Genomic DNA, 27,708 nt, shown 5'->3' on the forward strand with positions numbered 1-27,708 from the left:
TTTTTGGTCCGAGTCTCTGGCTGTCATGTCTCTGCAAAGAGAGTTTTTGGCTAATGTGAAATAATTAGTGCCGTTACATTCCTCTCACAAGTTGCATTAGAGTGTGTAAAGAATTAAAATATAATGGCATTTGGAGGCACACGGAATGATTGCACAACTGTATTACCATTCCAGGCATACCTCTCCACTATCTCTCCAATGTATTGCTTACTGCTGTCATTGTTGCCTTGTGATTTAACAAATGAAGGCTGTATGGCGTTGAGATGGGAACAATGACCATGACATGGGCAATCACAGAAAGTGATACTTCCTTAATGACTGGGCTCGACACCTGTTCAGACCATTTGAGAGGGAACGGGAATGGCAGCTGAGGAAACTGCTTCTCGGGCCTGGTTAGAAATGACATACCTGTGTTTCAGGGAAGTCATTCTTACCGGGCTGATGTTTTAAGTTTTCCTTGCCACTTTTTTTGAGTCTCTTCTTTTTAGTCTAGTCCACTATCTTGCCTGTTTCTTAATTATGTTAAAATCCATACTCTTTGTTGTCTCGGTGGATGGAATTTTCTTCTTTTCTAAATGTCTCCTGTAATCCCACAAAGATTTCTTTTATTAAAGATTATACCTGAAGACTTTATTCCGTACCGTATGGATTTGCATTTCTTCTTCTCTGATTTCTTGTCTTCTTTGTGTGTAGTATACTTTCTGCCTCGAGACTGCGATAGGATAATGAAATAATTTAAAATCTTTACTTATGTAGCGCTGTGTAATATATCTTTGCAGCTTGTGGGATATGGTGAAGGTCATGAGCACGTACAGCTTGTTTGCATTTCCTCCGCTGCTTTTGGAACGATTTCAGAAGAGTCCATTACGAGAATTTCAATGGGTGAACTTGAATGAAAGGCACTTTGTCTGGTCGTATGCCGCAAATGCCAGAAAACATCCTCATTTTAATTTGAGACATTTTTACCTCAGGCAGTGTTGGTTACGAGGCAGTACCCCCACCCCCCTTTTTATTGTTTCTGCTTTTTTTTACTCTATTTAAAGGCCTCAGATTTATACTAAAGACTTATCGGAACGCATTGCATACAATGTGCAGCTCATGCATAATGCAGGTGTTTAAAGATCTGGGTGAGCACCGAGACATGTTACGTACCAATAAATCACAGAGGTGAACAGTACATTTTCAGTCTGCAGTGCTGTTTGAATGTAAGCATGGGATGTCGCGTACAAGCAATCAGAATGCAGTGATTTACAAATCATTTAAAATCTATATTCAGTTGCCCGGTGAGTATTGTTTTTCTATCTATATGATACATGAAACGATGTACAGAGGCTCTTTAATCATCCCAAAAAATTTAAAAAATAATGGAAAAATGAAAGGAGGGGAAGTGGTGACATCGCAAAGATAGAGGGCCAGGAAACCATTATGTCACAGGCAATTTGCATTTTTTTGCCCTTTAAGAGATGAGTAGCTAAAACTGTGCCAAAAGTCACAGTGCATCATCTCACCCGTGGGCAAACTATTGATGCAAGTCTAGCTTGTGCTGGAAATATATCGTCCACAGAATTAAAAAGTCCAGCACAACAGCACTCCCTTGTCCGATAACTACTATACCCCAAGGACCCTGCTTCCCTCACCATTATGTCCGTTGCTTGGAACACAGTGTTGTAGCTGCAAGTAGCAATGAACAAGTTAGTACAGTTTGATGACTCATGGTGCAGCAGTCCTCAGCCTACTGTGGGCAAATCACCTTTTGTGCCTTCATTCAGGAAATCAGATGTGTTTTGTGCTCCATTCACAAAAGGTGTTCATGTTTTTAGGACCATTATACACCACAATGCATCTGTACTAAAAACTAACCAAGTGTGTGCTTAGATAATAACTGGAATCATATAAACAGGCCTCAGAGCAGGGGTGTCAAAACTCCTTTTAGTTCATGGTCCACTTGCAGCCTAATTTGATCTTAAGTAGACCAGACCAGTAAAACTGTTTTCTAATAACTTACATGTTCTCTTTCTTTTAGTGTGATGAAGTTTCATCTACACTAAGTTCATTCTGAAAACATTATGTAAACTGTCCATTTATAAAACTCAAGATAAACAGGCTGAGATATTTCTTTTGGAAAGGGAAAACATCTCAGTGTTTTCGCATTACAAAGAAATCCTGCTGTAATCAATCAAAGAAGCCGTCATCACTGCTTCCTGGGATTAACCACTCTCTAAGAAATAAATCTGTAAAACTACATTTAAAAGTACTGGCAGCTCATTACTGTGAATTTGTGCCATAATTTAAAAATGTAGAGTGAGTGGTGGGGGAAGCAAACTTGTGATGTTTAATGCTTTTAATTAAAACTTATTTATTTGTATTATGTTATCAATTTCTTTGGTGTAGTGTGGGTGATGTGTTTATCTGTAAGAAGGCTGTAAAACCTACAATTATTCAGACCACTGATTCAAATAGAAGTAACTGTTTAGACTCTTGTGATGTGATTCAGTTTTTAAGGTCAGAATACTGTGGAAAAATCCAGTATTTGCACTTTACTCTTTTAGAATTTTCACATTTCAGGTGGGCTAGATTGGATCCTGTGGCGATCTTGTTCTGGACCCCGGGCTATTAGTTTGACATCTCTGTGTTAGTTTGCATAAATCTAACTGAGCACTAAATAATGTGTTTGTAATAAGTCAAGTCAAAGTTTATTTTATAGCATGTTTTAAACAACCTCTGTCGGCCAAAGTGCTGTACAGATTCTTAACTATATACTGTACTCAACTGTAATAAGTATTTTATGTTAATTACTTATTATATCATTTCACATACTGGAAATGATTGGGCAGTATAGAAGCAAACTGAAGGTTGAAGGCTTTGGTGGCATGTGTGAAAGGACAGTAAGATCACAGCAGGGGGGACATCATTCCCTGCAGGGTGGTTACTATGGGAGTAGTGACCCATTTGAGACCTCCCATCTTTGGATAAGATGGAGTGAACTGTGCATTCTATTATCTACTACAGATTCCCAGGCATCCGACTCTGTCTGCATTGTGCCTTCACATTCATACGTGCACAATGTGTGCAGATGTGCGTTTTGAATGTGACTGCATACCATTTCCTTTTTGTTTGTTTACTACTGTAAGCCAGTGTGTATGCCCGTGTGAGTGAGTGCACTGCTGCCTTCATCTTCCCTCTCTGCACTGTACGCACAAAATGAACCACCTACCACACAAAAGCAAAGAGCTGACAGAGCCTTTTTTTTTTCTTCTTTTTTTTTGTATGGCTAAGAGATTACATAATATGATTGAGTGTGCTGTGTACACATCCGCACACATACACACAAACTTTGTTGCAGATGGAGGGAGGTGCCACACGTGCACGCACCATACTCTCACCGTCTCTTTCCTGCTTAGTCAAACACACTTTGAGCCCGTGCAGACAGACGGTGCACGCACAGATGTACACATGCACGCTCTCTCCGGAGACACCACCCCCCACTTTAGTCGGCAAGCTGGACCCTCGGTGCCCTGAGGCAGAGAGACAGAAAGACAGAAGAAGAGATCAGTGGACCCAGTGATGTGTGTGTTATTTACACCCCAACTCCCAGTTTTCTCTATCTCTCTAACTCTCTCTTTCTCATTTTCCCGGTCTTCATCTTCCTTTTCCCCAATTCAAAGCTGCAATTTCAGCACTCTGTCAGCTCTGCTCGCAGTCTTGTGAAATCACATACTAACATTCTTTCCATCTTTATTTGCTTCATTCTCCATTTGACACAAAGGCTGCACCCCGTGCACATGGCGCTCACATTCTTCTTTTTCTTCTTCTTTTTTTCCTCCCTTTTTTTTTTTAATGAGCAAGAAGCTACCCCAGTGACATCTGAGCAGTCCCACCTTCTGCTTGGCGAATTATATATTTACGTGAGTTGCAGGATAACACGCAGTCTTTGAAAATGTCATCTGAAAAATGCATCCAGGACATCAGGCCAATCCTAAGGAGCCCACACCCTCATATGAAATATTCTACTTGATGAAGCATATAAACAGGAAGTGGGCCTTTTTTGTTTAGCACAACATTTTCTATGTGTATTTGTGCAACTGTGTTCCAGCAGCCTGCACGTGATTTTGTTAGTTTGCATGTTTCCTTCAACTTGTGTTTGTGATGATTATTTTACATATAATCCTATACATTTGTTTATTTACATCTGTCTCTGTGTCATTGGCCACACGCATTTCTTTCTCCAGTCATGCACAAGATACTTATGCCCTCCTAGCGCAGGACCTCGCGGGCAGGTTTGCGGCTCCCTCTGCTTCATCAGTGTAGAAATGACTCAGGCGCCCAGCCTCCCATCACTTCGCTCTAGTCTTAGGATGAAGGTTTGAGGCCATGAGATCAGAGAGGGTTGCTCAAAAGGGAGAGTGGAGGTGATGCACTGACAGAGAGCATAACATGATATGACACAGTGCGTTGCATTATGGCTGATTAACACATGCTCAACTCCGTCACCCACATTAGAAAAACACAAAGGTCTGCCTCTCTGCACTCTCCCTGCCTCTTATATCTTGGGGCTTCCCTTCTTTTTTCCCTCTCCTCTGCCCCAGTTACTCCGCCATCTTTGCTGATTAAAGTAAGTGTGAAGGACATGCACTGACTTCAGTTGGGCTAGTGGATTATTTGCTGTCTTTTTTTTTGGGGGGGGGGGGGGGGGGGAGGTTAGTCCCTCCTGGGACACTGTAAGGAGACACTTTTCCACTTGATTTGCTAAGGACTACTTGTGGCTGACTGCCTTCTACCTTCACCAGAATGAGTGCATGCAATAAGAGCAATGAGCCTTGAATTTTAACACAGACATATTTGACCTTAGACTGGAGAGCATTGATTGGTCAGTTGCAGCAGAGGTTCTTCCTTTGTGCTTAATGCAGTATTATGAGTGTTTACTTAAATGTTACGCATTTACTTCAAACTACCCATGTGTAAAACTATGCCTTTTCATAATACCCTTTAAATGTCTTCTTTGAGGTTCTCTTCTTTGAGAAACTTTAGGCTTTAAATACTTTGAATAGTTTAGAGGATTGGATTCAGTTAGATGATAACCGAAGTGAGCATGGATTTGCTGTGCCTTGTACAAACCACTCTTATCGTGTTTTTTGATAATGCCGTTCGTGTGAACGTCCATTAGCAGCACTGGCATTTTCTCCGTAGATGACTGACATTTATGTATTTTTGGGAGTCATCAGGCAGATTAATCAGAAACATTAACGCTGCACATTTTTTTTGCCCCGCTTCAGGTGCCCTCTCTAATCGTCCTTATTTAATCAGGAAAAAGAGCAAAACGGGGTGGGCTATTTACGATCGCACTAAAAATAAGACATGCAAGTAATAGTCATTTACACACACTTTGACATTTTTTAGGGCCCCTGCTCGCAGCCACACTTAACTCTATTTACTATGGGTCGGCAGAGAAACACCCCTCCCTTACGTTTCCCCCCGCCTGCCTCTCTGCTTCCCTTGCTTTTTTCTGTTGTCTAATGAAATGCTAAATATTTGTTTCTTGAGGGTAGCATTTAAATGCTGGTCCTGCGCTGGTTGGGATCTGCATATCCTGTTCCACTTAATGAGTTCCAGTTATATTAGTTCCCAAGCATTAAGATGAGACTTTTTGACATTTCCCTGCTGGCCTTGTTGTCACACAAACAGGTTATGACATGTACTTGTCCCCTTTGACACCTCTGGCTTGCTGAATTTGCATTCCTATTTACACATATTAGCCACAACAAGAACACCTGCCTAAATACTTCCCTTGTTCCACCAGAGGAGTTCTTGCCCGTCCTGTTGTGTCTTGCAGGAGGCAGATCCTTCTGGGTATGTGAGTTGTGCTGGTTTAAGTGCACTCCACAGATGTTTGATAAGTTGGGGATCTGGGGAGTTTGGGGTCAGGGTCAGTGCCTTGAGCTCTTTCTTTTTCCTGAGCTGTTTTTGTGTCAGAGGTTCACACAAATGCTAGGACTAGGGTTTTGCAGCAAAACAATGTAATTAGAATATCGGTGTTATACATGTTGCTTGTCGGTATTTTCGATGTTGTGGCTGATCAGTGTTTGATTACTGCGTTGCTGCTGTTGTCATGCCAATATGCAAAGCGTTCCTTTAGCATATTCTCGGATGAGACGGATCAGAGCCGTCTTTGTTTTGTTTTTTTTCAGCCACAAATGGAGAGAAGCAGCTTACTGTATAGCCGCTGTGGAAGCAAACGCCTCATCAGTTCTCCTTATTACCTGCACACAGACAGAGTCCTCTACACATTGGCATACTCCCCTTGGTTGAGCAGCCAATTCTGTTCCTAAATGAATTTGCTTATTCTTTTTCTCCATTTGCCTCATGACCGCCTCCCCAGTTCTATATTTCTCTCACTTTATCCCCCTCTTCTACTCCTTTTCTGTTGCACTGATTCATTTCCAGCGACAACAGCACAGCTGATTTTACTGTCAATTTCTGAGCCTGTCTTTGTGACCAAATATGGTCTTACAGGCACCTACTTTACTGGGAATTACTGCTCTTTTGGCATGTGCTTAATGCAGTAGAGTCAGTACTGTGCAAGATGACCAGAAAACTTTTCAGGTGTGTAACTGAGATCAAAGGAGTTGGAAGAACTCACTGGCTTTGCAGCTAACGTGTTCCACTCACAGTACAGTCTGTAGTTTCCTCTTGCCTCAGTGCCTACACACTATCATCCCCATCTTTCTCATCTTTAATTCAACCTGTTTGTCTTTGACTTCCTTCTTCCCCTTTTGTCTTTTTGCAATCTAGGCTCTGAATTAGAAATCCTATTTATCATTTCTCCCTTACTTTACCTGTACTCTAACGCTTTATCATTTTGCCAAAGTACATTATTACTATTATTTTTAATTGATTTAATGTCTTTATGTGTGATGATTTCTAACAATATTATTTTGGATCCCTACACTTCCCAGGTTACAGTTTCTCTAACTGCCATTGTATGTTGACTTCCTGTATGTTTTGTCACTTGTGCTGTATCAGTACAGGGCCAATTTGAGCTACATTTCTGCTGCTGCCAGCTCTAAGACTGTCTGAATGAATACTGATTGTCATTGTGCAACCAATTATAGGAAGCAAAGTTGAAGGTTGTGGACCTTAAGGTTATCAGACTAGGTATTGTGTGCATTTTGCTCTCATAGGTAATTATCAGTGGATTCAGATTGACTCCTAACATAATCGTTCCGTTGCTCTCGCCTTTCATAAATTTTTGTAGTCATTATTTCTCTGCACCCTCTTTTCTGTCACTTGTGAGCAACTTTTTTAAACCCATGTGTTACATTTTTGATAGACCCATCCATGTCACCACCATAATTATTCAAATGACTGTCAAGAGCATGAATGTTGCCATATTTTCTATGCATTTACACGTAGTTATTCTTTGACTGACCCTTAGGGGCATGGCTGGCATATTATGCTTCATCAGTTAAACTAGGCGTGGGATTGCAGCGTGTGCAAGGTGCCTGAAATAACTTTATTCCCACCTTGCTTTGCTGCCTGATTTTACAAACTTGACACCTTTTTATTGAAACCCAGGTTGGAGATAATTTTTGATTCATTCCAGGACCCTTCTTTTAATTATTATAATTCTCAGTAGTCTTCCTTTGTAATTTAGGCCAGTCCACTTCTACTGTGTTCAGAATCCTTGCTTGCCAGCCTGCAGGAAAACCCCCTCTAAATCTAGAGAATGGGAACACTCTGCTAGTTTTGGGAGTGAGTTTTTGTGCATTTTACGGACCCGCTGTTTTTTTGTGGGGTTTTTTTCCTTCTCTCCTCCTCTCTTGCCTTAGGGAGAGACTGTTACATAAACAGGCTCTCGTCATCCCCACATTTTGATTCCCGCTGTTGTACCAGCCTCTTTTCATACTGCATTTTTCTCTCTCTCTCTCTCCCGTTTTCAATTATTTACTGACTTTTCACCATATGTCTCCACACACTATGTGTTTATTTCCTACTTCCTCAGTGTGCCAGTAAGGGTCACCCTGAAGCTCTTTGCATGGTTCAAAAATATACTTGGAATTCAGATATACAGCTGCTGAGAAAGCGGACACTTTATATTACTGTAATATGGGAATGATCTCTGTAGCTTGAGCACAAACTGAGAAATGTTTCATATGTTTGTCCAACTCCACCACACCTACTCTCCCCTGCACAAAACAAACATGTAAGGGATTTGTGCAGAGGAAAGTAGAGGGTTTCTAAAGGGCCACGGGGGTGGGTTATTCATTAAAAAAAACACACACACACACAAAAACCCCAGCTAACATTATCTTTTCAGGTTTTTGCTGAATTTCACTCTGTTATAATTGGATTATTTACACATAGTGTAGTTTTTCATATTCCAAACTAACACTTTTAAAACACACTTTTAAAATTGTATTTTGCTGCAGCCATGTCAGCTTTGGGTGTAGCATTTAGCTTTCCTGCCAAACTCTTCAAATTAACAGTTTTCTCCCAAAGAGCAGACAACGCACAGAATAGATTTTCAGCTGTTATGCACGGGCTTTGCTTATAATAGGCAAAAACCCTGTCGTGTACTACAAGATATAAAGTGTTTAGCACCACTTTTTCATTCACTTAGTATTTTACTGGTGATGTGTTCTGCAAGCCATCAGGCCAAGCCACTCGGGTTCTTTTTCTCCACTTCTATAAATGCAGTCAAGGAATTAACAACAGAATCCATTTGACCAATCTCCTAATCACTAAGCTTTCCCATTTAAAATGTGAGGGGGGGGGGGTTGTCTATGAATGTTATGTATTATGATTTATTGCCTTTTTTTCCACTGTGTTAGCTTGAAAATTTGCTCTGGCACGTGCAGATGACAATGCCTGCCTTAGCGCTGCTGATAGAAGTGCTCATAATCTCACTTTTGTAAATGGAACATCAGATATTCAGGGAAACAACATCAGAACAGTGATTCAGAGACATTTAAGTTTTTTACCTCTGATTTCATTCAAATCTGAATGTTATGCCCTTAATATCTTCACCCTTTCCATTTATTTCTCTCCTCTCTAGTTCTTACTTCTCTTTTTGCTTTCCATTGCTGTTCCTCACCGCGCCGCCTCTCCGTCTCTACCCTACATTACTCCTGTTCCCTTATTTCTCACTAACAATGATCAGGATTCTTCTACAGAGAAAAACAGACTAGGGAGGATGTTGCCACCCTGTGTAAAGGCAGTTGTCATGGCAACACTTTGGCAATCCAGGACGGCCTAGCCTGTTAATTAAAAAGTTGATTAATTGTCTTTTAATTGCATACTTGTACACTGTAAAACCAAAGTAGTCCTTTTTCTTAATCACTCTATACTTGTCTTTCCTTATTCTCTTCTTGCTCTTGTTCCTTTAAGCTTTTCTATAGTTTCCAGTGATCAGGCAGAGAGCATGCTCTCACGGACAGTAATCCAGTTGAGCTTATAAACATCTTATGGAGGAGGCTTGAAAGACAGAGCAGGGAGAGGGGATGAGCTGAAAGGATGTGCAATCACCGTTAATTTCAACCCCCACCCCTTTTTTCTCTGCACACAGAAGCACTATGCAGGTGCTGCTATAGAAAGTAAACTTGACACATTTGGCCTCAAGGTCATACCAAGGACAGTTACTAGGGAAATCAACACAGAGAGGTGAAAGCTGTGTGCCCTGGGAGGGCTGGCCAGAAGATATTAGAAATATATAATATATTAGAAAATATTATTTTATATTGCTAAGTATTCATAATTATGTAGCTATATATATATAAAGAAATTTATATAAAGCACTGCGTATTTAATGTAGGAAAAGGAAAGCAAACATGTTGCGTTTTGGTTGGTAATACGTTAATTTATAAATTTGGTATAAGCTCAAGTGTTAGTGTTAAGTAAAGGTTTGTTATAATTTGAAAATAAAATTAATTTTCCATCATTAAGTTGATTATCTTTACATCCAACACTATGCCCATTTTGCTGGTGCCTCAGTAAGGCACTACCAGCAGCTTCACATGGCACAGTGCTGGCACTGTTACATTCTTCTTCACAACAGTTTCTTTTTCATGTGTTTCTTTTATCTGGTCCTCCTCGTGGTAACTTTGTCCTTGTTTCTTTCTTTCTTGCCCACTCTGTGACCCTGATGCTGTTACACTCGTGTGGTGTTTGTGCAAATTGCCAACCTGAAAATACCAGTCTTTGACTAACAAATACCATTACTCATTATTTCCTTATTGTTATTGAAGGAATTTTTGTTTTGTTTTGTTTTTCATTATAATTAACAAGACTGTTTTATAGAAACAACATTAAGGATACAGGGCAGCTATGGAGGATGCAGAGTTTATTTGGCAAATAATTGCAAAATTAGTGCATGATAGGCAACTTTGTACTGAACCAAAACCTCAGAATTTGTAATTGTGGCCCTCTTTTCCAGCAGCACTTCTTCCTTTTTTAAATCAAAGTTATCATGAAATACAGTGAGACAAAGTGTTTGTCTTCCTCACAACTTAATTACTGTATCACTCCCTTTTTTCTGTCCCTTCTCGCTCTTTGTCTAAACCTTTGAAGATTTTTCTGTATCATGTTCTTGGAGCTCGTTGACTTTAATTGCATGCCTATTCCCCAGTGATGCCTTTGTTTGCTCTGATCTTGTGCGGCTTGATCATCTTTTAATGGCCTCCGAAAGACACAGAAACTGCTCGAGTTAAAGAAACAGCCCACTTGACATAAGGCTCCATATACTAGAGGGACTACCTCCAGGGACCATGGGTTTGTTGATGTTGTCGTCTCGTGTGTGTGTGTGTGCGCGCGTGCGAGCGAACACGCGTCTGTGAATGTCATCTGTAAACAGCGCCTGGATCGATCTCACAGCTGTCTGCCTTTTCATACATGGTGAGTAGGGTGGCACCCGTGTGCAGGGTAGCTCAGGTGTAGGTTTTTGTGCGTGCACGCAGATCGCTCTTGATTTCATATGCACCCACATTCTCTGTTTCTATGGTAACGCCATGCCCCCCTTCAGTTCACATGCTCATACCACCAATCTCTGTCAGGTGTGACTTGGTGCTTGTTGCTAATAGTACTTTGTCTGCGGTCTGACAGACCTACTCCCACCACCCACCCAAACACACACGTCTAAGTGGATCAATTTGTGTCAATTTAAAAAGTGTAACAAGTTGCCACCATGATAGCCTTAGGTCGTCTCCAAGCCCTTGACTGCTGTTTGCACGTCCGTGCACACGTATGTGTATGTGTGGGGGTCATATTAGCCGTGTAAAGCTGGGGTTGAGTAGCCTTGCCGCCTGCCTGCTGCCTCTTTGATGGGAGAACATCTGTTGGCTGTGATATGAAGCTTGGGAGTATCTCTTTCTCTCTCCTTCTCCCTCTCTCCTTCACTTGCTCTTCCGTTTCTGTTATGAATTCCCCAGCTGCTCGGCTCCCTCCCTTCACGTAAAAAACCCTGTCCCAGACCACCTGTGCAGTTTTAATGCATAATTTATCTGCTAAGTAACCACATCCGAGAGACTCATCTCTCCATCCGTCTCATCCTTTCCCTCTATGCCCTCATTGAGGTTTGGCTCGGGATGTCGACGTGGACCCCTATTTCCTAATATTCCCGTTAAAGCAGATTAGGATTGATTAGGTTTCATTGGTGGGCAGTGTATCCAAGTGTTGAAATCAGCAGCCAGTAGTGTCAGCTTGAGTCAAGAAGAATTTTGTAACTTCAGTTTAACAAGACTTCAGTTTCACCTCTGGCAGCAGAACAAGAAGCCATGCAACACCTATTTTGACCTCTTTATTGGCAAGCATCAACTAGACGATCGATTTACATATCTTATTGATTATTCTTCAAGCTTTGCCAGAGGTGCTCTGTCGAATCCTAAGGCAGAATACTTTTGTTGGACTCCTATACTTTTATACTATTGTGTTCATGTCTCCAATCTTAATATACTGGTGCTGTATGACTCCAGTTTTTACAGCTTGTCAAACGCCTGTATGCAGCTGACATGTTTTGTTACCATACCCACTTACGTGGCCTTGCAGGCCTAAAAGCAGTCGTATTGCATTAGCCCATTGTGACAGAAACGGTGTTGTTACCACATTGTAGCTTAACCTGGACCAATTTTTCCCAGGGCTACAGTCATGTATTATGTCTGAGTATGAGTACAGCAAGGAAGAAATGACAAGGAATATTGCAAAGCAAGTCCCTCAACCTCTAAATCAGTTTTTTTTTTCTCCTGTCCTGCTTACTTAGACCACCAAGACAAGGTGAGCCATGAAGGTTAATGTACCATCAACAACCCCTCTTAACCTTGAACACTGTCTTTTTTATGCTCAGTGTGATGTATTGGGTTAGTGTCTTTTTAGTTCAGTGTTCAAGAGCAATTGAGCTTTCGCAGCACCTGTCAGTCAAGTAGCTGTCCAGTCAAGATCAATAATGACATTTTTCATGTGGAGGCTACTCCATTTGAATTGGAAGTTGTCAGAGACACAGCAGTGACCCTGAACTTGTAGTGTTACCTTACATTATGATCATTGCACTACAAATGAACTCTTAAACAGTCAGTAAATCAAAGTGGTGGAGTCTGGTAGAATGCCCGTCAGTCGAGCTGTTTTCTACCTTGATCAGCTCCAAGTATCTCCTTGTTAGACATTGTTCTGAAAAGAGAAGTGAAAAAAGTTTGCACTTTCACCATTTCAGTGATACCAAAAATAAATTGCTCTCCTTGAATAATTGTAAAATGAGTCAAGTCTTTTGTACAAGTTTTTTCTTTTTTTTTTTGGGGGGGGGGGGTTAGATTTGTTTGGCTGATTAAGTAGTCGCCCTAAAATAAGATCAATATTAAACAAGATTTTTCTTAATTTGGAGATTGCATTTGATAAAGCAGAGGGTTGTCAGATTTCTGAGAACTATAAAATGTACCCTACTTTATGCACTATGTGCTGAAATGTTTGTGGTCTTGTGCTGTGAGGCTAGCCCGGTATTTAAAGTTCCCTTCTTTTGTTTAGAGTGGGTGTTTCACAGTTAATCAGCCCTAAGAGTGTTAGGCAGCCCAGTTCAAACTGATGGACTTTCTGAAAGTCTGTTTCCGCTGCCACACAGGAAAGAAATTTGTGACAAATGAGAACGAGTTCATAGCATCTCCCAACCACAGAAAATCTGTCGAACAGCCAAGAATTACAGCTGTCACAGATGATGAGCTCAAGATGACTGCATCAGCTGTCAGCAAAATGATTCTTAGAGTGTGAGTAAAGTCGTCTTTTTAAAAACAGCTGCTGGGAAAGAAGTCGGGGTGACACATATTCAAGATCATTTTAAAGTCCTCCAACTGGCATTAGATTGTCATAACTATAGTAGACCATCACTTCACCTTTTGTATTAAACATGATTATTATTATTATCATTATCCATGCATCCACTTTCTTAACTGCGTGTGCAGGTCAGGGTCATGGAGGAGGATTTTGTCATAGAGATAAAAGTGGGACTGGCAGTGAGCTGAACACATTGCCAGTCCCTCACAAGGCTGACACAGAGACTGACAACCACGCACATTCATGTGCAGATTTACTCCTGATTTAGGATCGCCAGTTATACTACAGCTATACTAATTACCCAGTAAACAAAAAGACAGGGAGAGCATGCAAACTGCTGACCACTGCACCACCATGCGAGTTTGTTGCTCTTGATTTACTTCTATAAGTACAACAACAACAAACTTGGGTTAAAACTACACGTTTTATGCTTATAAACTAGATACTTTTGAAAATTCACTTCTTTTTTTTTTTTTTTACTTTGGAGGATTCTGTTTAGTTATGGCAGATGCGACGAGGCAGCTTGCATCTTGGTTGCCCCCATATCATGCTGTACTTCAGCTGCGAAGACCCCCTCATTGCGGCGCCTTTGCTCGTGCACAAATGATGCCGGCATAATGCCGCCGCAGTCCTAAGATGGCATGCCAGCGTGACATTGTAACTCAACAGTGTTGGTGTCTAGTGTGGCGTGTCCTGCCATGCTGGCTTTCCCTTTCACACAGACAATGATTCCGCTTTGTGACTGCCTCTGCTGCTAGCTTTAAGGCGCAACAAAAAGCACCCTTCCCAATCCCATCCCAGTACCTTTTACGCAGAAGCGGCGAGGTGGAGGAAGAACAGGCCCACCTTGAATAGGCTATGAGAAAGTGGCGGCTGTCCATCTTGTTGATCATTCTCCAGCTCTAATGACTCTGTCAATATAGAAACATTGTTAAAGAACAGAAAATCCAGGCCTGTCCACCTTTCTGCCAACCTGACCCAGTCATTAACATAAGACTGTTGCTGATTTCTAATGAGCTCTTTCTCACTTTTTATGCAAATCAGATTCCTCTCTGCTCCTAATTTACAGCAAAAGTCAAGCTTTTAGAGTTTAAAGGCAACATCTTGTCAACACAATCTAGCTCTTCATTTTAATACAGTATCCAGTAGCAACCATCCACGTATTATTGTTTGACAGTCTTAAGAAATGAAAATGAATCTTAAAGCAAAACTATTTTCTTATGTGCAGCATAAAGGCTTTTGATGTGAAAGAGAAAAAACGTGCCCTCCAATTGAGTTAATGAACCTTTGTCGCTAAAGGGAGATTCATCAGGGATATAATGGGGCTAAATTGATTCACAAAGTGCACTTGCATGAACAACGTGCTCCTATTGATTTCAATTGTTCTTCAAGTCTGATTGGGTAATGAATAAATAATGAAACTTTGTAAAACACATGTAATAAGATAGACCACCAAGATTTTATTATCTTAATCACATTAGCCCTAGCTTCAGCTAGTTTGCAGCATTCTTTCTGAGGGACGCCTGTTTGTTACAGGTTGCGTGGGCTGAGCCCTCTAGTCTCCTGAAGTGTGTTAGACTCAGATGGCAGTGCTTCCTCTGTTGAGTGTCATGTATTTGTGAGTGCCATATATGAGGACAAGACTTGTAAAGCTACTGAATTTGTTGCACAGATAATATTCTTTTCCAATGTGATTGCATTTATGCCTCAAATAAGTGTGATGTTCTCAATTTGGTGGAGAAAGTGAGTTGTATGAAATGAAACACTTTTTTTCTCTTAGAGATTTGTTTCCAAGCAATTTGCATCTAAATGAGGCATATTTGAGATGTTTACTTTTTAATGTTACTGCACTGTTTTCTTCTAACATCTGGAGGTGAGGCCTTGTTTTTTTTCTTTGCTTCTCAATCTTGTATTTGCATTTGTCTGGCGTAAAAGACCCTTGCTATGATGAAAATTTGGGGTGTTTGTTTGCGTAAAAAAAGTGTACACTTTGTGTAGCAATGGTGATTTTAGTCTTAACAGACCATACACACATACACAATCACACACACACACTCTACTACAATTGACACACTGCCACATTTAATCAGTGTTCAAACCAGCCCTCACACCCTCGTTCTGGCACTACGTGTGTGTTCAGTCATCCATCTGTCTGTGTATTCATCCACCTGTGCTTGAATGTGTGAATCTATGAATGTTGCACCATTGCTTAGTCTTTCTGGACTGCGGCACTCTTCTTCAGATTAGAAATATTCAGATAAATTGACTCTAAGCTAATCAGCAGACCTCTTAATTATCCAGAGCAGAGCTGCACTTAACTGTCAAAGAGGTACTCTTCAGCCAGATAGGTGTCTTGGGTGCCAGGCTTAGAAAATAAGGCTTGCCACTATTGCACTGCTGTAAAAACCTGGCCATAACAGCTCATTTTTCTTCAGAGCTGTTGGGGTTTTGTTTTGGCTTTTGTGTTATTTTTTTTTATACAGCCTTTCGTTACTTAATCAGCATTTGGCAATTAAACATTACACTGGCTAATGCCAAAGCTTCTCAGCTCTATAAGCAGAATTTCTTTATTTTTTTTGGTCAATTTTATCATGTGTGGTTAAAGTGATTAGAAAAATAAAAGAGTTAGCATATTCGTTTGTAGCCAAAACCAAGGAAGCAGGATAATGGAAGATTAACAGAATGAAAGTTAGAGGAAACAACAAAAAATCCAGCTGGAAATTGGAAATCAGCTAATCCCTAACACACATGCTTCAACAATTCTTCCAGCTTTTTTTTATTTTTTTTATGTGATTCTGATAGTCACTCTGAGTGCAACCTTTCCCCATCACCACATTACCCCACTGGACTCACTTGTCACTCACTTGGGTGTAAGTGTGTTTTGTCATTCAAGAGTTGTGAAGGTCAGCCTAACCTTCCATCTCTCAGCTTGGTCTCCATTATTAGGACTTGTCCTTTCAACCTGAGCTAAATGGCCTGCCGCTTTTCTTTTTCTTTTTTATCCCTTTTTCCCATAATTCTATCTCTCTCCTCTCGTCCCCTCTTTCACTCTCCCATTGTCTGTGGCAGCTTGGTGGCTCTAGCGTCTGGCTGCAGTTGCAGAGCAGCAGCAGAAGCAGCAGTCACATACCTGCATTCAAGTGGAACAAACAGGATGGTTGGCTGCTCACGGAAGGTCATCAGCCCTGGGCACAGTGTGTGCACGCTTGTGTGTTTGTGTGCATATATTTCAAATTTTTTTTATTTTTTTTATAGCTCTAAAAAGTGACAGAGCTCTTTCTTCTTTCTAATGATGTACTCAAATGATGCAGAATAAGTTTTCATCTGGCTGTAATCACACTGATCACTCATGTCTTTTATCCGTATTGGCCACACATAATAAATATGTTAACATATGACCTTCTGCCCTCATTCAATCATGCAGCAACAAAGGGAAAAACGGGGATCTGATGTTTTCTTTTAGCAGAAATCTGCTTCCGAAGTGGACACCAGGATCAGAGGTGTAAAGATCAAAACTAGAGACACAGTTAATTAACTCAGGGTTGCGATTTTTGTTTAAGTGGCTTTTTCTTTCTTTGAGGATATCCTAAATAAAACATGTTTTTTTCTAACAGTTTATAACTTTGAACCTTTGCGCTTCTACACATCATAGAATCGGATGTCGACATGAAGCCTTCTCATTGTGCTCTCTGTCCAGTCCCCCCGTAACTTGCTATCAGCCTAAAAGTGCGGCAGTGACATCTGCCAGGCTAATGAATGGTGACACTCTAATCTTTGTCTTCCCTAATTGGTGCTGCAGGTTTGATCAAAAGCCAAGTCATGCTAGCTCAGTTGCAATATGGTAATCATGTTTATTACTAGATGCTGTGTATTCCAGCATTTGTAAGTGTGCACATAAAGTCTGCATATCTAAAATAGCTATGCTATCCTAATATTGGTTGATCTTGGGGGGTTTGTTTTCAGCCCTAAGTGACCTTAATCGACCTCTACCCCCAGAATTTCTACCTGTCTACATTCTTTCTGTCTTATTTCCTTTCTCCCTCTTTTTCCCCTTCTGTTTTCTTTTTCATAGCAATTACAAGACTTAGAACCTGTGCTTTTTCATAGTATTTGCCTGTCATTTGTTAACGGGAATGCCAGCGAACACAATCAGTTGTTCTCATACTTTATCTATGTAAAGAATTGATGTGACCCGGCACTCACCTATCATTTAAAGTGACTGCTGCAAAGCTGCAAAGCTGTAAGCTATGCACAATTAACTGTGTGGTGCTTCAAAACTGTTATTTGGTGCCAGGCTGCGAATACATCAATTCTGCAGTCAAGTTGGGCAGTTTAACTCTGGGGGCATTCGTAGAACTGCAGTTTTGTCACTTGCATGTTCCATTCAGGCCCTTTACTATTTGCCCAACAAAACCATGCATTGCCCCAGCCTTAAAATATGCCTTCAGACGATAAAGAAACCATGTGCCCCCCACAGTATGATGGTGTGAACAGATTTAGGTCCCCTCGGCATGAATAATACCTGGGCCATATCAATGAGGTACAGGATCATCTTAGCGCGCAGAGGAGTGCATGTTATACTAAAGCCTCAGGTGTGATTACCACGTGCATCTTGGCAGATGAGCCAAGACAGAGTGGAAAAAGTGACAACAGTAAAACCAGCTAATCTAATTAGCTGAAAGATACCGTGCACTGAAATAATTAGCCAGAATCTAATTGGCTGATATCAGTGTGCTGTTAAAAATCTGCCCGCCTCATTTTCTTCTTTTTCAGTAACCTTTAAAAGTAAACAGTTCCCAAATAGCCTGCAGAAATGTGCAATAACAAGCAGTCGGGCTACAGCTATACAAGAAGTTGGAGCAGTATGAAGCTCAGCTGTACTTGTTGACTTTTGAGATCCCCACGTAACCTCTCCTCCTGTTTCACAATGATTCATCAACAGGGAGCTGATTAGCTCGCTTTCATCCTAACAGTCTTGTGTTTATGCATGTGTTTAATGCTATTACTGTACCTGAAGCTGTATACAGACATGCTGCTATTCGCTTTAGCCGCCTACTCTTTCTGGTGCATCCCCTTCTTTATGTAAACACACATACACGCGCGGGCTTGCTGACATCCATGCAGTTTGATATGTGGCCCAAGGCAAAGCACTTCTCTCTAATGAGCCTCCTGCCCTCCGTTTCTCCTGGGGAGCCGAAAGAGGACTAACCTTGATGCAGCTTAGAAAGGATGTAACCTGCTTACACGCATCCTCATAAATTGCTGTGCTCGTGAAGGAACCTAATTGACAACATTCTTTACCGAGGGAGTGATATTATCGCCGACATTACATGGCTAATCTTAACTTGATCCTCGGTCCACCTTTAATCCTTAACCCTAAAACAACTGCTGGAAGACGTGAGGAAGATCTTTGCAAATATCTGTGTTCGGAAACATCTTTGTAGTATTATGTGAGGTCAGAAATCTGTCATAGGAGTGATGGACTGTCCCATATGCTGGCAGCATCAAGGGTTTGAAATTGGACCAAAAATAATTAGTGAGAATGAATGTTGCTTTGCAATATGCCACCAAGACCGGGTATGTCAGCATGACATTCCAGTCTCATTCAGTAGTCTCATGCTGTTATAAATCTCGGACCACTAGTGCAGCATGTACGAATTCTCATTGTATGAATTTCTATCCCTGAAAAATGTTTGGCACATTAAACTTGACCTATCTGATCTCCATGTTTGTGTTGCATTGACATGTCTTTTTTAAAACATTTTTTACTCCTTGTATGTGTTGTAGATCTGGGCCAATTATGAGGAGAAACCAGTGGAGGAGGTCGTGCATCTTTCAGAGGAGAAGGAGCGCGTGGCAAACTACAAACCAGTCTATGTCACTGAAATCACCGACACCCTGCACTTCTACGCCCAGGATGTAGAGACAGGTACCTCGCGATTGTCGTGTGCATGAGTGAGGGAGTGCGTGAATGACAATTGCAGAAGGAAGGAAAATTCATTTTTGTTCACTTAGCTTTCCAAGTATATAATTTTCGAGTTGGCCTAAAGAGGCAGCTTGCAAAACCAGACAAACAGACTCGAGTGAATATAAAATTTGATAGAGTAACCAATGAGAATTCGTTTAGAAAAGTTGAAATTGCTTTATAAACATGCTGTTTTACTTCAAGCTGCATATTTTTTCCGTCAGCCTTTGCAGCTTCACACTAAATACCACTATCTACACCAGCTCCCAACAGCGGTGGCAAGCAAGGACTTTGCATTTTATTCCCTTTTAACACCAGACTGACTTTATGAATGACAATTATCTCTACTACTCAGACATTCGGCTCATCCCCTGCTGCAGCATCCCTCCCACCAGGAGACAAAACAAAGGACGTCCCGCTTATTATTACTACTAAATGATAGGAATAAATCACTACATCCCCTCCTGTCACCATTGATGTTTGGGTTTGTTTTTTTTTTTTTAAAGTCAAATGGAGTCTTACAATTTAATCTACTCTCTCTATGATAAGAAAAAGTTTGCCATTTAAAGCTCGGGTAGGCAATCTGTTTGAAATTTTTGTGGTTTAAAAAAAAAAAAGATCTATAATGATCCACCATAAAACAATGTGGGGGGACTAGACTCCAGCACTTCTGCTGGCCTTTGATTTTGGGCTTTAGAAAATCCAGCCAATCTGATCTCAACTCTTGAGATCAGATCAGATGAGTAGTGTGTACACAAAAGTCTGTGTAGGAAGTAAGGCATATATGTTCAATGGCATGGGCAGAGGTAGTGGGTTTCAAGTCTTGCGTGAAGCCAAAAACAACATGGAATTTGTTTTAGCTCATATGAAACGCGGCACTTGTACTTGTGCATCTCAAAAAAGTTTATTTTTTTGGGCTACAATGAGGTATAAGCTATAATGATCCAAATCAAAACACAAAAAAGGCTTGAAATATGTAAGTATGTGCTTATCTGCTTTGAAGGGTTTAGAATAGAGGGGAGAGCGCTTCAGGGGTGGGTTGTCTATTTTAAATTCTGTCTATGTAGCTTTAATTATTGCCTTGACACAATTTTGAATTTAGAAACATGCAAATACATTAAAAGCTGCATTGACAAACTAGCTGGAACAGATCTGAATCCTTTATGCCAATCACTATCCCTTCATCGTCTGCCAGTTTGTAGGAGCAACTCAGGATTCTGAGGTCTTCCTCTCTCTCTGCCGCCCCCCACATCTGTCTTCACTGGCAGTCGCCTGGTAGAGGCCATGAAATTGACTTTGGCCACCTTTTAATTTGCCTCACTGTCATCATTAATTAATTTGCCTTCATTTACTGCCAATCTAAGCCTAAGCATCACACACATCTTAATAATCCAATCATTTATGACTGTGAAAAACATTTAGCTCACAATTGTTTGTATAACCTTTCTGTACGTTGAAAGCTTCGGGTATTGTGACATGCGCTCAACAATTTTTTCTATCAGTTGTAGATTCAAATCTAAAGCCTTTTCACTGCCTCTGGCTACTTCAGCTTCACTCTCCTGCAAGTCAGGACTGATGTTCAGGTTGAGTGAGTTGTTTTTTTTTTTGTTTTTTTTAATCACTGATCTTAATTGGGTGTCTCTGTGAAGATGCTGAAATATATGATACATGGCACATTAACCTGAAACTAGGGTTAATGCCTTCAGCATCCTTTATTTTCAGTTGGGTGGGATAGAAGCAAAAATATATTACACAATATCTAAAACTGAGTAGGAGTTCATGTGGGAAACAGAATGTACTCAAGCTACACATAAAAGAGCAAATCAAAGCATTTTTATTGATTTTTAGCATATTTCTCATAAGTTCTTTATACCTATAAACGAACCTGGGGAATTGGAAGATGCAAGGTATTTACAACTTCAACGTTTTTTTTTAGGGGGTAGGATCTAAAGTGTTGCATTTAAAGAAATTCTACACAACCTGCATTTTTTTTTAAACATTGCTGCTCTCAGTGCATTTTGACAGGGGAGCTGTGAGTTATTTAATCTTTTCTCATATAAAGGCTTGATTTTCAGATGATCCAGCAGTGCTGGGGCTTTTTTTATTTATTTTTTTCCCTCTTAATTGGCTCGTGTTCTTCTACCAAGAGACTTACGTGCTACTTTAAAAAAAAATGTTATTCTCAGCAGGGAAGAAAAACCTGACCGGTCTTCACCCTCTGCTTTCCTCTCCTCATCTCCCTCTCCTTCATGTTGTTTGCCCCTCCCCTCCTTCCTCCATCTCCTTTTCTCCCTTGGTTTCTTTCATTTTCGCTGACGCTCCCTCAAAGCTACATTAAGTCATACCAACCTCTTGAAGAGAACATCAAAGTGTTAGGGCCTGTAAAATCATACAAGCTGAGTGCTTTATCATTACATGCCCCCACCTCCACCCCAAAAAAATTTCTGAAAAGGACTTTTATATACTCAGATAAGCTTGGAAGTGGAGGCAGAATTTTTTATGCTCTTGTGATTGCAACTGATGACAACATACCACCTAACATAAATGCATAAGTGAAAGAGTGATTATAGCATCTGTCCCACTATCAATGTCTGAAAACATCTGGAATAGCAGGGCTTTTTTTATACATATGTGCTCGCTACTGCCCTGATTCCAATCTATAGGTAATAACATGTGTCAAGTAAGGTCATATGAAACGGGAATTAACCGGATGAGTAAACACTGAGTTGAATTTATATATACCAACAGATGTATTTAAAATTTAACATAGTAGTATACCTGACATTCCCATCCATCAGCGTTTCACACACGTTTTTATAACAGAGGCTGTAAAACAACATGACTTTGACTTTGACTAGTAGGACTTTAGTATTTAGCAGTAGTGTAGATATTAATACCAATGAGCAGTTGGGCAGAAAAAGATGTTTTAAGTCCAATATAATGAGCAGATGATGCATGTATTAAAAAGATAAAGAAAGATAACACAGAGAGAACACACACACACACACATATAATCGGTCGGGTTACAGTCATTAATATTTAGATGCAGTTTCCAAACCATTAACCCTGTGGGAGTTGTGGCTATCTAATAGGATGGAATGTATTTATTTATTTATTGTGGTCTGCTGTGATCAGTGGGTATTGAAAAGCTTTCACAGCTGTTGCTGTACTTGTAAAATGTGTGTGTATATATAATATAGATTTTTTTTTTTTTTTCATAAACGAAGGAAATTTGGTTTATAATTCCTTTTATTCTCCTGGGCCTCTCTGTATCTCCACTGTATTTTACCCCTTTTCCCATTTTAATTATTCCCATTTATAATTAAATAAGGATATAAGGGCTTGTTTTTTCTCTCTCCTTTTCAGTATATGAAAATCTTTACACGGACTCGATAAGTGATTAATTTCACGTTAGGAGTGGTTTTCCAAGTCACCAAGAAGCTTGAGCGAGAAGCTCTTTAATCCTCAGTTTATTTTAAGGGTCTTTATCGTTCATTGTTTCATGGCCCCCACCTCTCCCAGTACACACACACACACACACATCTCTCTGCTTTGTACTGCTGTGTCTTTTTTTCCCCCCTATTTTCCTTGTGCATGTTGCTTCCTCTCCGGAGGCTATATGTAATTACTGTCAGAGGGGGGCCTGCATAGATCTGTGTGACCTTGGACATTGAAAGACAAAGGCCACTCCAGGCACAGGGGAAGGAAGTGACTCTGTGCCGTACAATATTGTTAGTTTACCACTATGCTGGAGAGTCTATGTTATTTAAACACTTGCTAAATGTATTCTTGCACTCTTGATAGGTATGAATATGAAGTGGGCATGTGTGTATAAATGTATATTGGACACCGTAGTGACTAAACATTTCATTTCAAACCTTGTTTACAGAAAATCTACCTGACCAAAACACTACAGCCTAGGAAAGTTGGTTACATTGTTGTCCATTCATATAGCTTTCACAGTGAGAGGAACTGATGTGATTTCAAGCAATACAAAGACTACAAAGACATATTTGTATTCTGGTTTCCAATAAGCCAAATGTGCATAACCAAGATGGTGACAGAAGTAGACATTTTTAAGTGTTTCTATCACTCACTACATTGCAAAGACCTTTTCATGATATGACTTCTGTCAGTGGCAAAACTGAAGAAGCAATAAAAACACAAACATGAGCAGAAAATGCACAGGTTATTGGTTGTTCCATGTATTTTTGACACTAAGTGGAGATGTAGACATGGATCTAAAAAGCTCTGCTCAGGTTTATAATGCACCCTACCAACACGGTGGCGTAAATGAGACCTTAAGTGCCCATACTAAGGACTGAGTGTTCCAAGGAGCAGGCATATCCAGCTGGTAGATCCTAATAAACATCTGTAGCCATGGCCAGTCAACAGCTGCTTAGATATCCTTCACAGAAAAGGGGCCCATACGCTAGCTGCACGTCTGGGGCATTGCCAACATAATAGCCTCCACCACCCATTGTGTTGACCACTGTAAGGTAAGAAGCTTCCCTCAATGAGTGGGAACCTGGGAAACAAAGAGCTGCATTCCTTTTTTCTCCTCTTCTTTTCTTTTCTTTCCAATCCAACTGGATGCACAAAGGCTGTACATAACAAAGTGAATTAAGCTACTCTCATCAACAAACAGCTGGGGAGAAAAGCCAGTACCCCCCAAGAGTGGGGCATATATAAGCAGGCTAACTGTAGCTATAGTGATTCGAAAACTTCAAACAGGAACTATGGCAGATACAACATGTAGTTCACACATCCTTTTTGCTTCTGAGAAAGCCAGCAAAAAAGATAATTTTGAGAGAATGTGCCTTCAAGTCAGCACACTTCAAAGGAGCCCTGAGAGCCTCTGAAATGATGGGCAAATTGCAGGAGGCATGCTAGAGGCTTAAAAGCAGGGTGCAGCTGATGGGCTTCCTTTATAAACCTTCTCATAAGCCTATGCTGACCAATTGGCATGTTTCCAAAGCCCACTTGCCCAGCCAAAATTGAAGCCAAACGCACATCGGCAGTGAAAAATGTTTTACCACTATATAGCAAATGGTGTAGGATGCATAAAACATCTAAAACAGAACACTGCAATGAAATGACGCCATCTCTCAAACACTATATCAGCACTATGGTACCCAGAGAGCTGAAGCTGTCCATCTAAGTGTGGCATTTCTAGCTAGTTCTCGCTTATTGTGGCACCCTGGGCCAGTATGGGTTCTTTAGATCTCGGTGTCTTTGGCCGTGGATGAATCGGCTCATATCAGTTGGCCAGGCTTGGAGCACTTCTCTGACAGGAGACAGATCACCTTAAACAGCTCAGGTTGGTAAGCTGAAGGAACGGTAACCACACTGAGGTTTTTTAATGGACGAGGCTACAATCACAACCAGCCCTAAAACCTTTGACAGTAACTTTGTGGCAAACGGTTTATCCCAGAAATGTCTCATCTCTCCAAACCACACTCAAATAGAGCACCAGCTACACTACTAAATGTGGGCGGGCTTCATGGGGTGTTGGGAAAGACAGCGGCTTACTGATGGGACTGCCACTGACCATGATGCCTGTGCAGCAGGGAGAATGACATCCTCATCATACTCGATGTCATCAGGTTCTCCTCCTTAGATTTTGTGAACTGGGTAGAAGGAGAAACTCTGTACCTGGGTCTTCCACCTGTATCCTTTTACGAAGTGCAAGCTGACTTGAGTTTTATCCAGCAGAACTGACGAAGGCCCCACAGAGCTGACAGTTCTGATGATCTGTGAAAAATTTGCACATGCTTCACTGCAGTGTTGGAGAGACAGAGCTCAGTTTTAGGGGCTGCCAAGTTGCAGGTGACATTCCAGGAACCATACAGCTATTTCAAATCAGTGCTTATATAAGCTGGGGTCTACCTGAACATACAGCTTACAGCTGCCACAACACCATTTATTCTGTCTTGTAAACTTGTGTAGAATAGATGTTTAATCTGTGACACACTGTTTAATATCGCTATTACTCATTACTGCATTGGTTTTCCCAAGCCACAGATTGTGTTACTGGGCAAAAGACTTGTCTCTGCCTAGCTAGTGACCTCCCCCTGATTTGGCCTTAACGCACTTGTCACATCCACGGTACTGGGCTGCTAGGCCTGGCCCCGACCGACAAACACACATTTTCTGCTCACCCCAAGCCTCAGCTGCAGCGCGGTTGGCGGTACATCCTGTCTACCGCTTGTTTCCTGGCACCCATACAGCCTCATAATGAGTGGACTCGTTCCCCCCAACCAGGTGCCACTCCGTCCACATTATTCACACTTCTACCTTTTACACACAGCAGCTGTTCATCACCTAATGATGCTGGACCCAGCTACTGTTGGAGCAATGCAGGCAGAACAACACTGTCTGGCTGGACTTCAGACCAAGTCCTTTCCTGCTTTTTGAAATGGAATTTCATTATTTTTACAATTTAGGTTCAATTTATTTTTTCCATTGGTTTTTTTAGTTCAAGTAGATTTTTTTGGGCTAGTTCCCTTTTTATTCACTGTGTTGATTTCAATAAGAGAACATAAGAATTACTATAGCGTTTCATATGAATTAGGGTGAGTGGCCTCCTAATTAGATGTCATGTCAAGGCAGCCAAGTGATGATTACTCTACAGAGTACAGCTTACTAAAAAAAAAGGCAAGAGTGCACTGAAAATGGTTGTCACTTTTTTTGTGTGTGTTTTGGATGAAATGCCTAATTTTAACACTGTGGGCCAGAGTCAGCCAGGGGTTAAGATAATTAACTTCTGTGCCAGTGCATTATCATACTGTTTGTTTGGGTTTTCCCCCCAAAGCATTTGATTTAACAAAGTAATTTTTGTTAAGCATGAGTTCTCTGTTGAACAGTCTTATTAAAGTTCGAAGTAGAGAAATTGCAGAAATTTAGCAGTGGAAAATAACAACTTTCAGGCATTACTGTGATGGGTATATTAATGATTGTAGTAAACCTTTTTTTGGTTCAATAAAATTACAAAGTAAATGATTTTATAATTATACTAAGTGTATGTGACTACAACTATGTTTGAGCTTAAGCTACTTGTTTCCAATACAATACTAGCTTTAATTTCAAATTCAGTCTAATTAGAGTTTTGCCATTAAAACAAAATGGACCATACTCTGAAAAAAGAAAAGTAGTTATTTCTGGCCACTGTATCCCTGTTCGCCTCCCTTTTTATGTCTAATATTTAATTCAGTTGAAGTGTGTACAAGGCCTTGTTGTAGTCCAATTCGACCATACACTGAACAAAGTAACCAAGCTAGGGAATGAAAGTTGCAGGAGAAGAAGCACCCGATGCGGCTTGTTTTTCACTTTTCCAGCTCCCTGCCACTGCAGCAGATGCAATATTTAGAGGTCAAGTCCCGCCAAGATGATCTTCCGCCTCCCAAGGCATTCATTATTAAATCAGATACGCAACTTAGCTTCTAAAAGGTCAGCTCACCTGTCGGTTTGAGGTGGGGTGCATTTGCTTTTCAGGTGGAAAATAAGCATGTTTGTCCACACTCATAGTAAGCACGATTTGCACTAATGTCAACTTCGAGGTCGATTACCTAAAGCTGAATGGCAAAATGGGACTTTTCACAGTGGTGAGCCACTTGCAGGTCTAAATCTGGATCTCATCAACTCTACCAAATGTGGGCAAAAATGTGCAAATATGTGCACATTTGGGGAATAAGGACCTTCTTATATAAACTCCCCACAATCAAATCCGGGCATTAGCTGCAGTCAATGAGACTCGACAGGTGGTAGAGAGAGGAACAGAAGAGACTGATGCAAAAAGAGAGCCACAGATGCTTTCTCTCTCAGTGATGGCTTTTCCAATTACAGAAATGGTAATTTGCCGTTCAAAAAAAAAAAAAAAAAACTACTCCAGACTGGCAGGAAGTGAAAAATGGAAGCGAGTTATTGCTGGTGGAGTATCGCAAGACATAATCCATATCCCGTTCTAGAGGGAGTGGAGCAGCAGTTGTCAGGTGGGGCGATCATTTGTTTTTCTAGCTTGACCTCCTTCGACATGCTGCAGATGCTCAGAATATTTTAAAGATCAGCCAGGAAGGGGATTAAATGGCCTTTTTCCTATTTTGCCTTTCTTTTACACACTGTCTGCAGGTGATTGCCTTACAGGTTCTTTGTTGACCAAACACGGGGGCCAATGATCTCATAACAGCTTTGTGTGCTTGCTCTCACTGCAGGCCTCCCAAGCCAGTACGCTGTATACTGAGGCTGTGTTTTGTTGTTTGTCATTGCTGCCTTTTTACCTTGAAATTGTTGCTCGCATGTCCTGAAACACAGCCATTCCTCTACCCCGAGAGGATGAAGCCTGTCCAAACCTCATGCATATTTAACACCGCAAACTAACAGGTGAGCTAGGGCACAAAGCTCTGTTCAGTGTTTGTGAATCTCTCAGATGGTAGATGATG

The 27,708-nt window shown here is 40.8% G+C and overlaps 1 protein-coding gene across 1 annotated transcript in view; it reads left to right on the plus strand.

The window, feature by feature from the left end:
* Positions 1-27,708, plus strand: part of snd1 (staphylococcal nuclease and tudor domain containing 1) — a 179,297-nt gene that overhangs the window by 121,434 nt on the left and 30,155 nt on the right. Inside the window, exon 18 of the mRNA XM_063501056.1 lies at positions 19,093-19,234. Within this exon, the coding sequence (XP_063357126.1) occupies positions 19,093-19,234 (142 nt within the window). The remainder of the gene's footprint in view (positions 1-19,092; positions 19,235-27,708) is intronic.

Source organism: Pelmatolapia mariae, linkage group LG17 (assembly GCF_036321145.2).
Source record: "Pelmatolapia mariae isolate MD_Pm_ZW linkage group LG17, Pm_UMD_F_2, whole genome shotgun sequence".
NCBI classification, from domain to species: domain Eukaryota; kingdom Metazoa; phylum Chordata; class Actinopteri; order Cichliformes; family Cichlidae; genus Pelmatolapia; species Pelmatolapia mariae.